We start from the raw sequence: 18100 nt of genomic DNA, 5'->3' as shown, positions 1-18100 counted from the left end.
ACATGTACAGGCTTAAGCAGTGGGACACGTCTGGCACTGCAGGATCTGAGTCCATGGTGGCGTAGTGTGTTACTTATGGTAGGCCTTGTTACATTGGTCCCAGCTCTCTGCAGTTCATTCACTAGGTCCCCCCGCGTGGTTCTGGGATTTTTGCTCACCGTTCTTGTGATCATTCTGACCCCACGGGGTGGGATTTTGCGTGGAGCACCAGATCGAGGGAGATTATCAGTGGTCTTGTATGTCTTCCATTTTCTAATTATTGCTCCCACAGTTGATTTCTTCACTCCAAGCTGGTTGGCTATTGCAGATTCAGTCTTCCCAGCCTGGTGCAGGGCTACAATTTTGTTTCTGGTGTCCTTTGACAGCTCTTTGGTCTTCACCATAGTGGAGTTTGGAGTCAGACTGTTTGAGGGTGTGCACAGGTGTCTTTTTATACTGATAACAAGTTTAAACAGGTGCCATTACTACAGGTAATGAGTGGAGGAAAGAAGAGACTCTTAAAGAAGTTGTTACAGGTCTGTGAGAGCCAGAAATCTTGATTGCTTGTTTCTGACCAAATACTTATTTTCCACCATAATATGCAAATAAAATGAAAAAAAAACAGACAATGTGATTTTCTGGATTTTTTTTTCTCAGTTTGTCTCCCATAGTTGAGGTCTACCTATGATGTAAATTACAGACGCCTCTCATCTTTTTAAGTGGTGGAACTTGCACTATTGCTGACTGACTAAATACTTTTTTGCCCCACTGTACTGTCTAATCTGACACTGGTACACGGAGCAGTGGCTTTCCTAGCATATACCTCAGCAGATGCGGCGAGGTTAACAGCTAGAGCGGCAAGCTTATCAAATGCAACAAGGCAAACCCGGTGGCTTAAAGGGTGTCCGGGGGATTTGCCATCAAAACAAAGACTGTGTTCCATTCCATGTGACGGACAGTTCCTCTTCGGGAAAAAACTAGAGCAAATTTTGGAGCATGTGGCAGGGGTCATCCCACGGGAGATAGGAAAAATTAGGACTTTAAAAGAAGGAGAGGATCGGGCTATATGTTTAAAGGGCCCTCTACTTCCTCCAAAAAATCTCCCCAATGACATCAGGTCGGAGGTAGGGGGAGGACTTTTCTCTTTCTTCCCGCCTGGGCAAAATATCTCCCCCAGTACATGGGTCCTGAGCATAATCAAGGACGGTTTAAAAAATTAAATAAATGAATAAAATTCATCCGTCCGCCCAGGCGAACCTTTATAATGACACCCCAAAGGAAAGCCCAAGAGCAACAACTGACCCTGGAAACGGAAGTCTTGGGACTAGTGCAAAAACAAGTCCTACAGGGGGTCCCAGTTCAAGAAGAAGGAAAGGGGCTTCTACTCCCCCCTCTTTTTCATACAAAAACCAGACGGCTCTTGGAGGACCATAGTTAATCTGAGGAGGCTCAATTAGTGGGTAGACAATTGCTCCTTCAAAATGGAGTCAATCAATACGGCCACAAAAATCCTGTTCCAGCACTGCCTCATGGCTGTGAGACTTAAAAGATGCCTACTATCATATCCCAATCCACCGGGGGTATCAAAAGTACTTGAGAGTAGTGCCCTATGTCCAAGGTCAGGTCAAACACTACCAATACGCAGCTCTTCCGTTTGGCCTGTCTACAGCCCCCAGAGTCTTCACCAAGGTGATGGCTGAGGTAATGTCATTTCTTCGTTCCCGGGAAATGGTGATCGTCCCATACCTGGACGACTTTCTTGTCATAGGGAGGTCGGAAACCCATTGCACACACCAAGTGAAGGAAGTGATATTAACGTTACTAAGGCTAGGATGGATAGTAAACATCCCCAAGTCGAGACTAACACCAGTAAAGGTGCAATCCTTCCTAGGGCTAATACTGGACTCCGAGCGACAGCGCTGCCTCCTACCAGGAAACAATATGACCAGAATAAGGGGCCTAGCTCGCACAGCAATACAAAGGCCAGCTAGAACACTGAGGAACGCAATGTCCCTTTTAGGCTCATTGACATCATGCATACCCGCGGTAGCGTGGGCACAGTACCACTTAAGACAACTGCAGTGGGAAGTTCTGTCAGCACAGAAACAATTGAAAGGGCGTTTAGAGGGCGAACTATGTCCCTCCATGGAGGTAAGAAACTCCCTACTCTGGTGGACTATAGAAGAGCATCTAACAGCCGGTGTCCCGTGGCAGAAACCAATCGAGGACCTCATTACAACCGACGCAAGTGCCACAGGGTGGGGAGCACACCTGAGATCCCACTCGATACAGGGAACCTGGTCCTCACTAGAAAAGGATCACGGTTCAAATGTAAAAGAACTATGGGCAGTAGAGAAAGCCGTGAAACTTTTTCTCCCCTTGCTTCGGGGCTGCCACACCCGAGTCATGACGGGCAATCGTGCAGTGATAGCTTACATCAACCACCGGGGGAGGGGAAGAGATCTCGGGGCCTCATGAAAATACCAGATCAACTTTTCCAGTTAGCTGGACAACATCTGTTGTCCATCACGGCACTGCATGTAAGGGGTGTCGAAAATACACAAGCAGAATTCCTGAGTCGCAGACACCTAAGACAGGGGGAATGGTCACTAAACCCCCAAGTTTTCCAACAAATAGTTCCGGCTTGGGGCAAACCAGAAATTGACCTGTTCGCCACCTCACGCAACAGTGGGGTCAGGAAGTTCTGCTCACTGAATTCAAAAGAAAATCCCTTCGCAGTAGATGCCCTACAAATACCCTAGAAGTTGCCCCCCAATAACAAAGATCCCCGTAGTAGTCCGGAAAATCAGGGAGGATCGAGCAAGAATAATTCTTATCGCTCCGTTTTGGCCAAGGAGACCTTGGTTCTCCCTTCTGGGACTCATGTCAGTGACGGATCCATGGATCTTACCAGAGGTTCCATACCTACTCTCCCAGGGACCGGTGATCCACTCTCAGGTGGGGGGGCTTCCATCTGGCAGCCTGGATTTTGACAGGGTGCTACTGAGTCGCCAGGGTTAGTTTCCACCCTGTTGAAAAGTAGGAAACCTATAACATCCCAAATCTACGGTAGAACGTGGAAAAAGTTCCTAGGCTTCCTGGGGGAGCCTTTGGGGGATGTAGCTCCAGTGGGACCTACCCTAGAGTTCCTTCAGTCGGGGTTGCAACTCGGGTTGGCCACTGGCACCCTCAGGGTCTAGGTCTCAGCTCTGGGGGCCCTGTATGGCTGCGGCCTAGCGGCCAATAGGTGGGTGTCCCGGTTTATAAAGTCCTGTGGCAGATCGAGGCCGGTCATTATCCCAAAGATAACTCCCTGGGACCTGAATCTAGTCTTAGAGGCTTTAGCCAAAGATCCTTTTGAACCATTACATGAACTGTCACCAAAACTACTCACATTTAAAACTGTATTATTGGTAGTCTTAACTTTGGCCCGTAGAGTGAGTGACCTACAAGCTCTATCTATATGCCCTCCATATACGCAGATCTTGGATGACAGAGTGGTTCTAAGACCAGACCTGGCCTATCTCCCCAAGGTGGTCCAAAACTTTCATAGGACTCAAGAGATCTCCTTGCCATTTTACTGTAATAATCCTAAAAACCCTGGGGAGCAAAAGTTCCATACATTGGACGTAAAGAGAGCCATATTACAATAAATGTCAATAACTAGTCAGTAAAGGAAAGATCAGTCCCTGTTTGTAGCTTTTCTGGGTAGTAGAAAAGGGTACGGGATAGCTAAGAGTAACATTGCCAGATGGATCAGGGAGGCCATTATGTTATCCTACTCTGCAAGTGGCGCTCCGGTTCCAGAAGGCATCAAGGCTCGCTCCACCAGAGCCGTGGCTGCCTCCTGGGCAGAGAAGGCTGAGGTATCGAATGAGCAGATTTGTAAAGCCGCTACTTGGTCCTCACCTTCGACCTTTTCTTAAGCACTACTGACTTGATCTATCTTCCTCTACTGACCTAACCTTTGGTAGAAGGGCGCTGCAAGCGTTGGTCCCTCCCTAGGGTGTCTTATTCTACAAAAGTCTCTCATGTGTGCCGTCATGGGAGACGGGAAAACACCAAGGTTACTTACTGGTAGCCGGTTTTTCCGGAGCCCATGACAGCACCTGTATATCCCCCCCCTTATCACTCCTTTGGTGTGCACTATAGTTTGAGTGCTTTTTTTAGTAAGATATAATGTGGTGATAGTTTTACCATGTGTACTAACCCGGGGGGCCTCTCATGCTCTGTAAACCAACTAAAGCGAGGGAGAGGTACCGCCCCTTTTATCTTCAGTAGGGTTCCTGTCCTGGCTGGGCGGATCCCCTCTCTCATGTGTGCCGTCATGGGCTCCGGAAAAACCGGCTACCGGTAAGTAACCTTGGTGTTTCTTCTCTGCAGCCGCTGTTGCATCATCTGTCCAGTTCAACTTAAACAGGACTTTTCTTCAAATTTTTTTTAAGAAATTGTTTCAACTTTTTATTTTTTAAGACCAACACTGTGTTCACATACCGTTTTAGCATGTCATCAGTTGTTCCGTCAGGGCTTATATCCGAAGCCCCCAAAATGGTCTTTGGATGTATATGCTCATAGGGTCATTGACTATAATTATGCAGATGGAGGTGGTGTGCTTTCTTTGACCTCATTTTCAGCTCTCTATTCTTATTAAAGGCGGGCAGCAAGATGTAGACAACTATGTCTTAACTAGGCGGATGGAACGGAAAATTTTGTTCGCGAGAGCACACTGTGACTCCATCTGCATCATTATAGTCAGTGGCCCGTTGACCATCAACTGTGATGTATGATTGATTGTTTTTCTGGATTAGCATTTGGCTTAAAGATGGTACATTGAATTGATTTGGCTTGATTTCATTGACACTTCTCACTGCTTTGTTTTGTAGTCCCTTTCTCCTATTGTCTTGTTTTTGCAGCTTCTGGAACCGATCTGTCACCAGCTATTTGAGCTGTACCGCAGTTCTGAAGTTCGACTAAAGAGGTTCACCATGCAATTCCTCCCAGAGCTGATTTCCATCTATTGCCGACTAACTGCTAGCCGAGATAGGCAAAGCAATGGCTGCATTGAAGCTCTCCTACTGGGCATTTACAACCTGGTAAGACCTTACATTTTGAGAATAAGCTGTTTTTACTCTTTGAACAGTGATACTTTTCCATGGATGTAGCATATTATTTTTCAACCATCGTTTAAGAGTTTGTGTTTCTCCTTGGAGAACCTTCCAGCTGGTATTGTGAGACTTATTGGTCAGGCCGTGCACCTCGGGAAAGGTTCTGCAAACTAGGAGGAGGACTAACTCGTGTGCTACCTACTGAAGATAGCTAACCTATACGCCAATGTCTGGACCATTAACCCTCCTGCGGCAGACAATTTTCATTTTTGCGCTTTATTTTTCTTCTACTTTTTGCAAGAGGCATAGTTTTTTTGTTAACATGGTTGAATGAGGCCTTGTGGTTTTTTTTGCAAAAAAAATAAAAAGTTGTAGTTTTGAATTACCCCATTAATTTTACCATACTATGTACTGAAAAGCAGAGGAAAAAAAAAGTGTGGTGAAATGACAAAAATGCAAATCCTCCTTTTTGTTTTTTTTGTTGTGTTTTTACAACTAAACTGTGTTCCAAATTTTTATGCAAAAAGAGTTTAGGAGTGATAAGGTTAGAATTTTTTTGTTTGTCATTTAAACTCATTGATGGTGATGTGTGTCAGGGCTCTTTATATCACTGAAAGCAATTGCATTTACCTGTGCAAATTAATTTGGCAGGTGTGTCCAAATAAAGGCAAGACTACTTAAGAAGGCTGTTCCACATTATTAAGCAGCCTATATTTTTTGCCAAAATGGGAAAGAAAAAGGATGTGTTGGCTGCTGAGAAGCAACAAATTGTGGAGTATTTAGGTCAAGGTATGACTATAATCAACATTGCCAAGACACTTCATCGTGATCATCGCACAATCAAGAAGTATGTAGCTGATTCCCAGCACACACGTGTGCGGGCTGATAAGGAAAAATTGAGGACTGTTTCCAACAGGCTATTGCGTCAGGTTAAAAGAGCAGCTGCAAAAATGCCTTGTCATAGCAGCAGACAAGTTTTTGAAGCTGCTGGTGCCTCCAACGTCCCCCGAACAACAAGATGCAGGGTCACCCTTCAGAGGTTTGCAGCTGTGCGTAAGCCATCCTGTCTTCCACCTCTATCCACTGCACACAAGCAGAAACGGCTCCAGTGGGTCAAACGATACATGAAGACTGACTTCCAAACTGTTTTGTTCACCGATGAGTGCCGTGCAACGCTCGATGGTCCAGATGGATGGAGTGGAGGATGGCTGGTTGATGGACACCCCATGAAAACACGGCTAAGGCGCCAACAAGGAGGAGGTGGAGTAATGTTTTGGGCTGGAATCATGGGGGGAGAGATTGTCGGCCCCTTTAGGATCCCTGAAGGGGTAAAGATGAACTCCATAATCTATGTGGAGTTTCTAAAACAGCACTTCCTGCCATGGTTCAAGAGGAAGAACCGTGCTTTCCGCAGCAAGATCATTTTCATGCATGATAATGCACCGTCTCGTGCTGCAAATAACACATCTGCATCTCTGGCTGCTATGGGCATAAAAGAGGACAAACTTATGGTGTGGCCACCATCTTCCCCTAACCTCAACCTCATTGAGAACCTCTGGAGCATCATCAAAAGGAGTGTCTATGATGGCGGGAGGCAGTTCACATCTAAGCAACAGCTCTGGGAGGGTATTCTGTCCACATGCAAAACAATTGAAGCACAAACCATCCAAAAACTGACAAATTCAATGGACGAGAGAGTTCAGAAGCTTCTTTCGAACAAGGGGTCCTATGTGCAAATGTAACATCACCTAGAATAAAGTTTTGACTTGAAAACTGTTTGATTTCATTTTGTAATAAGCTGATAATGCTTATAATTTCACAATTGACCATTGTTTTGTTCAAAATAAAAATAAAAAGGTTGAAAACTCTGCTGTGCATAATAATTTGGAACATGCATTTTGAGTGTTTCTTATTTTAAAAATATACTGTTTTCATAGGCAGTTTGTTCAAAAACATTGCAATTATACTAGAATATTAGATGACTGGAAAATAACAATGACTGCAATTCATATAGGTAATTTAGAGAAAAAATGAGGAAATATTTTTTGCATAATTTGGAACACAGTGTATTGTGTAGTAAAAATGACTTGTAATTCCTTAGGTTGTTATGATTACAACAATGTTAAATATATGGTTGTTTTCTTCTGTTTTGTTTTTTTCACTATTAAAATAATAAAATACATTTTTAAAATAAAGTAGGTTTGCCATTTCTGGAGACTCAAACTTTATATTTTATTTTTCTGTCAGCAGGAGCTGTATGAGAGCTTGTTTTGTGTGGCGATCTGATGTTTTTAATGATGCCGTCTTTGAGTACACTTTTTATTGTATCTTTTGGTGGACATGTGCTGACTGTAAAATGGCAATTCTGTTATTTCATTTTATTTAATTTCTTTTACCACATTTACCATACAGGTTAAATCACCTATGTGATGAATCTGAGCTTTTGTGGATACTGAATAAGTTTATTTTTTGGGTCTATTTTTAATGGCGGAAAAGAAGAGTGATAGAAGTTTGTTGCTTTTATGCTGTGTGCACACGATGCGTTTTTTTAAGCGTTTCCGCAGCGTTTGAGCCGGCTCAGACGCTGCAGAAACGCTTAAAAGATGCATCAAATTAATTAGCATGCGTTTTTGGCTTTCTGTGCCAATGCATGCGTTTTTAGCCGCTCAGGAATCGCTTAGCGGCTAAAAACGCAGCATGCTCATTAATTTCCGCATTGCTGAGCGTTTTTAGCCATCCCCAATGATCCCATAAATCGCGTGTCAAAAAACGCGTCAAAAATCGCGCAAAAAACGCGCGGAAAAAGACGTGCGATTTCTGGAAAGGGGATCCTTTTCCTGAGCGTTTAAAAACGCTAGCGTGGCTGGGAGAAATCCTCGCAGCAATTAACTCCTGCAATACCACACTGGCCACTCTAAGTAATCAAATGGAGATTGTCACCAAGGACATGGCCTGTATTAAACAAGAGCTGCGGGGGGTGACTGCCAGGGTGGGGGAACTGGAGGAGCGTGTTGGTGCGACGGAGGATAAATTGCCACCAATAACACGGGAGCTGGGAAAAGCCACGCAAAATATTACAATACTGCTGAACAAGGTGGATGATTTAGAGAACCGCTCCCGTAGAAGTAATCTGCGACTGGTGGGGGTTCCGGAGAGGACGGAGCGGACTGACTCACTGGGCTTTTTTGAAAAATGGCTAATGGACACCTTTGGTAAAGATGTTTTGTCCCCATTCTTTACTATTGAGAGAGCACACAGGTCCCTATGCGTGCCCCCCCGCCTGGAGCACCCCCGCGTCCCATCTTGCTCAAGCTCCTACACTTTAAAGATAGAGATGCTATCCTGCGCAGATCCAGAGACATTAAGGAACTTGCTATTAATGGGAGGAAAGTCTCCATTTTCCCTGATTTTTCCCTGGAGGTGCAGCGTAAAAGGGCGCAATTTATTGAGATTAAAAAACGCCTACGTGACTTACAGGTGACATATTCCATGATGTACCCTGCTAGACTGCGGATTGATGTGAATGGAGAAACGCACTTTTTTGATACGGCGGGAATGGCGCTGTCCTGGCTGGATATTAATGAGAGGTCCATGAGGAGGAAGAATACTTGAAGTTCTCCCTTTTTTCGCCACCAGGTGTTGTTACTCCTTTTTGTCTAGGACGCTATGCTGGTATAATTACTACTGTTCATTCCATTTCGGATTCAGGGCGGGAGCTGACCGGATTGCTGTGGACACTCGTTACAGTGACAAGCTGTGGACCCTTCTCCCTGCATGGACTCTGGGCGAGTTTTCTAGCCCTGATTCTCTCTATTTGAGAGAAATGTGCAAGTTACACTTGTGTTTGGGGGTAGGGGCGCTGTGCACTGGTGTGCAGTGCTCCCTCTCCCTCCTTTGTTTTTTTCGTTTGTTGTTGTATTCCCTAATTGTTCTGTGGGATGTGATGTGCGTCAGCCGTGTCACCCAATTCATTGTACTGAGGGATGGTGGAGATTGCCTCTCTCCCTCGGGAGTGGAGTATGCTCCGATTTCTCATTTTTTAGTCTGCTCTTATGGCGATATCACTTAATATTGTAGCGTGGAATGTTAGGGGGCTCGGGGATGCAAATAAGAGATGTGCTATATTTACTAATATGCAGAAATTTCTCCCGGCTATCCTGTGTATGTCTGAGACCCACATGGTGAAAGATAATATTCATTGGATAAGAATGGGATGGGTTTCACATGAATATCATTCCACGTACTCGACCCATGCGCGGGGTGTCAGTGTGCTGGTGCACAGGTCCATCCCCTTCTCATGTACTAAATCAGTGGTTGACCCTGGGGGCAGATTTGTATGTTTGCTTTGCACGTTATACGGTATACAATTTATTTTGGTTGCCATGTACATCCCCCCGCCCTATTCAGTCGAACCAGTAAAAAGAATCTTGTCTATTTTGGGTTCCTTTCCCCCTGCGCCGACTCTTCTAATAGGAGATTTTAATACATATTTGCATCCCTATTTGGATAAGTTGCATTCGGGAAACATATCAGAAGATGCAGCCTCAACCTCATTTGCTAGAACGTTAGTGGAGCTGGGTATGGTAGATCTTTGGCGTGTCCGAAACCCCACAGCCAGACAGTTTTCCTGCTACTCTAGCTCCCACCACGCTATGTCACGGATAGACCTGGCCATTGGGAATACACTTATGACCCCATATGTACGAGGGGTGGCCTACCTGCCTAGAAGTGTATCTGATCACTCGCCGCTACATGTCACACTTTCATGGGGACACCCCCTCACCCTATCTAGACCTATCTGGAAGCTTAATCCCTTCTGGATCCAGCTTATAGGGGGATCTTTGCATGATGCCATTCTAGAATATTTTCAACTTAATGAGTACTCTGCATCATCACACATAGTCTGGGATTCCATGAAAGCCTATGTCAGGGGCTTATATATTAGAGAAATATGCACACGGAAAAGCCAAAATAGACCCTACACCCAGAGTCTGATCCAGGAGGTGTCTGTTGCGGAGGCTGCGGTGATACTCAACCCGACAGAGGAAACTAAAAAAGCTTTGGAGAAGGCACAGGGATCGCTCAGGGAAAGCCTCATGTCGGCGGCAGCAAATAAACGTTATTTCCTCAAACAAAAATATTTTATAGAGTGGGATTGAGTAGGACATTTATTGGCCACGGTCATTAGAGCACAGGACGGATCTTCATATATCAATAGGCTAAAAACGGACTCGGGTGGTCTTGTGACAGACAGTGCGGACATAGTGAGTGAGATAAGGAGGTATTATATGCGACTATACACATCAGATTGCATTCTCACGGAGACTGAGATTGAGCAGTACCTGGATGCTCTCTCTCTCCCTGCATTGGCTGATAGCGATAGGGATTCATTGGATCAGGACATCCTGTTGGAGGAGTTGGAGGAGGCGCTTGGTCAGATGCAAAATGAAAAGGCTCCGGGAACGGACGGCCTGCCTGGCGAGTTTTACAAAACCTATGCACCCTTACTGCTACCTAAGCTACTTAAGGTATTTGAAGAGGCTGAAAGGCAGAGGGTCCTCCTGCCATCTATGAGGGAAGCTTTGATAGTTTTAATATTAAAGCCCGGAAAGGATCCAGAGGTTCCGGATTCATATCAACCGATTTCCCTATTATCAACAGATGTTAAATTATTGGCCAAGGTACTCGCCAATAGGATGTCCCGAGTTATCTCATCTGTTATACAGAAGGATCAGACGGGATTTATCCCAGGCAGAGCCACATCTATGAACCTTAGGAAACTATACTTGAGGATTCAACATAGTTCTGGGGAGTTGGGGGGAAGAGCAATTTTGTCCTTAGACGCCACTAAGGCGTTCGATAGTCTGGAGTGGGGTTTTTTGTGGGCGGTACTTCGGAAAATGGGCTTTGGACACAGATTTATAAATTGGGTGAGGCTGTTATATGGCTCGCCGGTGGCGAAGGTTGGGGCTAATGGCAGGGTCTCTGAGTCTTTTCCTCTTGGGAGAGGTACTAGACAGGGGTGCCCGCTCTCGCCCTTGCTATTTGCTACTGCGGTGGAGCCATTGGCAGTTGCAATTCGGAAGTCCAGAGAAATAATGGGATTCAGATGTGGAACTGTGGAGTTGAGGATATCATTGTACGCGGATGATTTACTTCTATATTTAGATAAGGTACATTCCTCGATTTTGCCGGCAATGGAGGTCATTCGAGAATTTGGGCTGAGGTCTGGTCTTCGGATTAATTGGTCCAAATCAGCTTTAATGCCGATAGACCCTCTCCCGGCGGATTTCTCAGATTTGCAGATACCGGTCCCTGTAGTTCGGAGGTTTAAGTATCTGGGTATAATTGTTAGTCCTGCCCCAAGGATTTTCGGGCTCTGAATCTGGAGCCCCTGTTTCAGCGATTTAGAGCAAAAGTACATACTTGGTGTCGCCTGCCGTTGTCGAATATTGGTAGATCTAACTTAATCAAAATGGTAATGATGCCACAATTATTATATTTGATACATAATTCTCCGGTGTGGATCTGTAGGGACTTTTTTGCAAAAATAAATACATTATTCCGGGAATTAATTTGGAAGAAAAAACAGGCTAGGATTCGCTTGGAGATACTGCAGCGAGGGAAGGAGGAGGGAGGATTGGCGGTGCCAAACCCATTCATATACTTTATGGCCTCCCAGATGCAACATCTTAAGGGTTGGGGTAGAGACGGGGCGTGTGACAATGGTGGTGATATTGTGAGGGAAGGATCGGTATGGAAATATCCAGGGTGCCGGTTGGAGGTGGGAAGACGGCAGATAAATGGGGCACGATACCCCACGTTGGCTATGATTTTCAGGGTGTGGGATAGGGGTAAGTCTCTTTTGAAGATAAATGGGCCTACGGAATTGTGGCCATTGTGGCGAAATCCGGATTTGCAAGAGATCAAAAAGCTGGTGGGGTTCGGAAGATGGGAAGATAAAGGGATTTATCTGGTGTCACAAATTTTGCAAAATAATACTCTTAAGAGTTTTGAACAATTGAGAACAGAATTTCACCTCCCGCACGTCTTCTTTTATCAGTACTTACAGCTAAGACATGCATTGGAAAAACAGAGGACAAATCCGGTGATAGTGACACATAATCAAACACTACATATGCTGCTTACATCTGAGTCTTCTAGGGGACTTATCTCTGAATTATATAAAAGATTATTGCCTGCCCATCTGGAGACATATCCACTGACTGCTGCTAAGAATAAGTGGGAACGGGACGTTGGCCCCCTGACGGAGGACCAGTGGTCCTATATTCTAGAACAGGTCCCTAAAATGGCGGTTTCTGAGTGCCAGCGGCTTTCGCAAATATATCTCATTCACAGGGTATATAAAACACCCAGCTTATTATTTAAAATGGGACTTAGGCCCAATACACAATGTGTTAGGTGTTGGCAGGATGATGCCCACTTGATGCATGTTATGTGGGAGTGCGGGCACATTGGGGATTTCTGAAGGCAGACCCTGGGACTCATAGCCCAGGTATACCATATTACAATACGACCGTCACCTCGTCTATGTTTGTTGAATTTGTGGGAGGAGGGGGTTGACCCGGACTCTGCAGTGGCCCTGGGAATAGCACGCATCCTGTATCAGGCAAGAAAGATACTTGCATATCATTGGTTGGATCCTATGCCACCAACATTGTCAGAGCTTAAAAATAAACTAAATAATGTCATCAGATTGGAAAGGGGGGCTTATTTAAAAAGAAATGCATTAAGAAAGTTTTACAAAATTTGGCAGCCATGGATGGAGTCACCGGGTCTCCCCTCGGGCGCACTGGTACGGGATGCGATGTTGGACCAGTTGCTGTTGTGCTTGCGATGAGGGGATGCTTGGGGGGTGAAAATAAAGTCTAGTGCCCTTTGTGGCGAAGTAGATTTTGAGTGGCGCGGTGGGAGGGGGCTGGGGTGGTTTGGACCTGATATGCGGGGGGGGGGCGAAATATGATGCGGAGTGGCGCGGCTGGCGGGGATGGTTTTCCCGCTGAAATGAGGCACTGATGTATAATTTTGATTTTTGTTTATTTGTGGAGCCATGTTGTTTATAGGCTCAATTTTATGCAAATATCTGTGTTTTGAGATTTCTTCTTTTTATTTATTCTTACACAGGAAGAGTTTTACCCTTTAAATAATATCTGCTCTCAATGTAATTTTTACTAGCTATATAAGATGTCATATTCTTTCTGTATTGATTCCTGAATGTTTAATAAAAAAGATCTGATTCAAAAAAAAAACGCTAGAGTGGGCACATAGCCTTAAGCTGCTTTTTTTTTTTTTAAAGAGGGGCAGCACGGTGGCTCAGTGGTTAGCACTGCAGCCTTACAGCGCTGGGGTCCTGAGTTCAAATCCCACCAAGGACAGCATCTGCAAAGAGTTTGTATGTTCTCCCCGTGTTTGCATGGGTTTCCTCTGGTTTCCACTCACATTCCAAAGACATACTGATAGGGAATTTAGATTGTGAGCTCCATCGGGGACAGTGCTGATAATGTCTGTAAAGCACTGCAGAATAAGATGGCACTATATAAGCAAAGCATAATAAATATTTTTTTACGAACCACGAAAAAAACGTTTTCCAGTTTTTCATAGACATGGAAAGAACATTGAAACAGTTAGTATATGGATTTACAGAGAGAAAGTTATTCTGTTATTCACCCCAAGCTTCTCCCTCCATCTATTACATAATGGATTGCATTATATACTACATTTTCAGTGTTCTATGACTCCTATCCTAGATTCCGAACCATTATATTACATTTATAATACAAGGCACCGGATTCTACGTATATAAATATAGTTATGGTACTAAAGCCATGGACCCCATACTTTTTCATATTTACGCATAGCTTTTCTTTTTGAATATATTCCTTTCTCCAATCTGATTATTGAATTCATGTTATTTTGAAATTCAATTGTTGAATAATGCGACGTTTAAATCCATCTAGAAGTCGTATGTTTTCTGGCTGGGAATAAGATTCTGGATTTACCTATTTGTACTGGATCATACTCCTTTTCACTTATGGTAGAAATCATGGTCCAGTTCCCATTCTGTGCATTACCCCTAGAGGAATTCCCACTCCACACTGTCAAATACCCTGGCAGCATCCAATATTTTAGCATTTTTAGGAGATTTCAACCTGATTTCTTGTTCTATATACTGCGATACTACAGTATTGCTGTATATAGCTAAAATCCCAGGAGCAGCCACATGGCAGAGATGGGGGGGGGCCTACAACAGATGCCCCCGATTGCATCACTTGATGGGGTTGGCAAGTCTTGTACTGTGACAAAGAATATGTAAACCAGACTACATGTGCTCTATTAGTATAGCTATAAATAAAACCACCTTTAGACAATATCTTCTCTTATTTTCAGGAAATTGCTGATAAAGATGGAAACAACAAGGTGTTGTCTTTCACTATTCCGTCATTATCCAAGCCTTCAATATATCACGAGGTAAGAGAAGGGAACGGAAACCTTAAACATTGGCCGCATTTTTACCATAGGGCAGTGCCCCTTTGCCTGATCGGACCTGACTTGGCACCTCGCTCCATAGCTATGGTGGCTGGCCAGAGTAGCTTTTAATCATGCGTCATACCCATCCCCTTGTCTCTGTTTGATATGTCTTACTCCTGAGTTGCTCCCATGCACCCTTCATAGATTCTCAGTGTATAATTTGCACTGATCTGGAAAAACTTTAATTTAACATGGCATTTGTTGTATATCTATATGTGGCAGATTTGATTCTGCAACTTAAAATGAGTCCCATACATCTGAGTTTTTTCTGCAGTATATACTGTATTTCTGTAATCAAAATTCACATAAATGGGTCGGTCACAATTTTACTTGAAGCAATTTGTTTGCTTCAGATGAATACAAGACCGCGGAAACTGAGTGCTGCAAAATACCCGTGACCCGTCATTGTATTGTGCTTCACTAATAATAGTTTCTCCTTCGCCTCATTGGGGGACACAGATACTGTGGGTGTATGCTTCTGCCACTAGGAGGCTGACACTAAGTGGGAAAAAAAGAGGTTAGCTCCTCCTCCGCCGTATACACCCTTGCCCCCATTGCGGGCGGATCTCCGTTTTTTGCTTAGTGTCCATGGAGGCACACGTCTGTTTTTTTTTCTCCAGACTTTTTTCTTTTTCCCATGAAGATTAGACAAGGGCAACGGATCCTATTGAAAGGGTCCGATTTCCCCAAACCAACAATGGGCGAGCACGTGCGAGTGTCGCCACCACGTATCCTCTCCCGCGTCGTGGGGCACAATGCCGGACTTAGCCCTGACCACCCCTAGGTATTGAAACCATGGGCTGTACAGAGGCACAGGACTAGTCCGTGCAGCCCCCACTGCCCCACCAATGCTGAGACTGCGGTGCTGCAAGGTGGCGGACGGTCCCTCTCTTCACCCCCTGAAGGGGTTAGACGGAGCTAGGGTGCCTGCACCGTCCTATTTTTTCGAGGTCCCCTCACATACCTGAGCTTAGGAAGCTGAAGAGGATCGTCGGTGAGGAGAGGGCCTGGGAGGGCTCCTGCGAAGATCGGGGCTGGAGCCCTTAGCTGGGAGGCCACCGGCCATCGTCAGGCGGCGTGGCAGCAGCCCGCGCCAGTAAACAGCGCCATTTTTTGGCGTCATGGAAGTCCGCGCCCCCCGTCCGGCAGGGGATAAAATTGAGGCCGGAGCTTGGCCGTGGCCCGGAAGTTCCGCCTCCGGGCCGCGCGTCACTTCCGGCGGCCCGCCCCGCACTGGGCGGCGGCGAATAAATCTAGTCCCCGGCTTCGGAGCGCGGCTAGGCCGCAGAGCCAGAAGTACCGCCCCTGGAGCGGTTCATATGCTGGCAGCCCGCCCCACAGCTGGTGGCGCGCGATTTTGGATGTTGAGGCGTCCAGGAGTGGGGGCGCAGGACTGGGGTAAGTGCTGCCCGAGAGGCCACGCTACAGGAAAAACGAGGTGCTACCTCCTCCCCCCCCCCTCCCCAGCAGCAGACAGATACAGCAAGTCCGAAAAAACAAGGACGCACACTTTTTTTACGCTGCATTTATCTCTTGTCAGGCTGCGTTTCTGCGGGCGCAGAGAAAGCGATTATGCAAAGCCTGCGAGTCCAATTTCTATCAGAAGAGCTCGATGGTTAAGGACATGGCGGGCCGATTCTACTTTCAAGAAGTCCTTGACTTCTCTGCCTTATCAGTGCGGCCTTCTTTTAGGAGAGAAGTTGGATCAGCTCATCTCCGACTCTACAGGAGGAAAGAGCGGGTTTCAAGCCGTTTTTTCGTCACCTGTTTCAGGCACGTTTTCGGGCCTTTCGCAACCCCGGGTGGACCACAGCAGCCAACTCCGCCGCTTCAGGCCGCCCCAACCAGGATAGGGAGCGGCAGGTCTCATATAGAGCCAACCTATTGGGGAGAATGCGTGCTCAACAGCCCAGATCGAGAGATCCCAGAGACCGTCAGCCAAATGACTCGAGGCATTTTCCAGACGACACCAGCAGGGTGGGCGGCCGCCTACTCTGGTTTCACCACGTCTGGTTCAGTGTCGCACGCGACGCATGGGTAAAGGAGTTGGTTACCTCAGGTTACAAAATAGAATTTGTCAGGTACCCTCCAAGACGGTTTTTTCGTTTTCGTCTTCCCAGGATGGATGCCCAGGCAAGGGCTCTATTAGGAGCCATGGAATCGCTCCAGCACAACAGGGTCATTGTTCCTGTACCAGAACACGAAAGAGCTCAGGGCTTCTATTCCAACCTGTTTGCAGTTCCTAAAAAGGATGGGTCTGTCAGACCTGTTTTGGATTTGAAGCTTCTGAACAAATTCATCAGGATAAGGCATTTCCGGATGGAGTCCCTTCGTTCAGTCATATGGAGCAGGGAGAATACTTGGCCTCAATCGACGTCCAGGACGCATATCCGCATATTCCCATTTTTCTGTTCATCAGAGGTTCCTACGCTTCGCCATCAACAGTCGACATTTTCAGTTCGTAGCGCTACCCTTCGGGCTAGCCATGGCTCCCAGAGTGTTCACAAAGGTTATGGCAGTTGTCATGGCCATACTGCATTCTCGAGGCATAGTCTTCTTGTCTTACTTGGACGACCTATTGGTCAAGGGCCCTTCAATACGGGCATGCGAGGAAAATGTCAACATCACGCTAGATACTCTTGTCTGCTTAGGGTGGTTGGTCAATGCAAAGAAGTCATCCCTTGTGCCAGCTCAGAGGAATTCCTTCTTAGGAATGATCTTCGACACTTGCCGAGGGTTGGTAATTCTCCCTCAGGAAAAAGCCCTAGCGCTCCGGCGGGAGTTCGGACTCTTCGCCAACCAGTCCCTCATACCATTCGTTTCGGGATGAGGATTCTAGGAAGAATGGTGTCAGCGATGGAATGAATACCGTTCGCTCAGTTCCATTTTCACCCCCTGCAGCATGCTCTCGTCAGCCTGGGACAAGAATCCTTTCACGCTCGATCGGCGGTGCCGACTGTCCTCTCAAGTCAGGCAGTCACTCGGTTGGTGGATAACCAGTTCCTCTCTGACCCAGGGGAAACCCTTCCCCCCCCAGACCATTGGTTGGTGATAACAACCGACGCCAGTCTCTTCGGCTGGGGAGCGGTGTTTCGCCACCACACGACCCAGGGATGGTGGTCGCCACAGGAGGCACGCCTCCCGAGCAACTTATTGGAGATACGAGCAATTCGGCTGGCTCTGCAGCAGTTTCATCACTTCTTAGCAGGCCAATCCGACAATGCCACGGCGGTGGCTTACATAAATCACCAAGGGGGCACCCGCAGCAGACCAACTATGTGCGAGGTGGGGCATGTTCTTCAGTGGGCCGAGGCAAACCACTTTGTGATTTCGGCAGTCCACATCCCGGGCGTGGAAAACTGGGCTGCAGACTTTCTCAGCCGGCAGGGTCTTGCGTCCAGAGAGTGGTCACTGCATCCCGAGGTCTTCCAGCAGATTTGTCAGCTGTGGGGAACTCCAGATGTGGA

General features: G+C 46.2%; 1 protein-coding gene across 4 annotated transcripts in view; it reads left to right on the top strand.

The window, feature by feature from the left end:
* Positions 1 to 18100, top strand: part of HYCC2 (hyccin PI4KA lipid kinase complex subunit 2) — a 152232-nt gene that overhangs the window by 97910 nt on the left and 36222 nt on the right. For all 4 annotated transcript variants that reach the window (XM_073551471.1, XM_073551470.1, XM_073551473.1 and 1 more), the window contains 2 exons: positions 4893 to 5072; positions 14493 to 14573. In XM_073551471.1, the coding sequence (XP_073407572.1) occupies positions 4893 to 5072; positions 14493 to 14573 (261 nt within the window). The remainder of the gene's footprint in view (positions 1 to 4892; positions 5073 to 14492; positions 14574 to 18100) is intronic.

This window comes from Dendrobates tinctorius, unplaced genomic scaffold (assembly GCF_039654945.1).
Source record: "Dendrobates tinctorius isolate UK_male_01 unplaced genomic scaffold, ASM3965494v1 ptg000177l, whole genome shotgun sequence".
NCBI lineage: Eukaryota > Metazoa > Chordata > Amphibia > Anura > Dendrobatidae > Dendrobates > Dendrobates tinctorius.
This window is presented reverse-complemented; position numbering and strand designations above follow the sequence as displayed.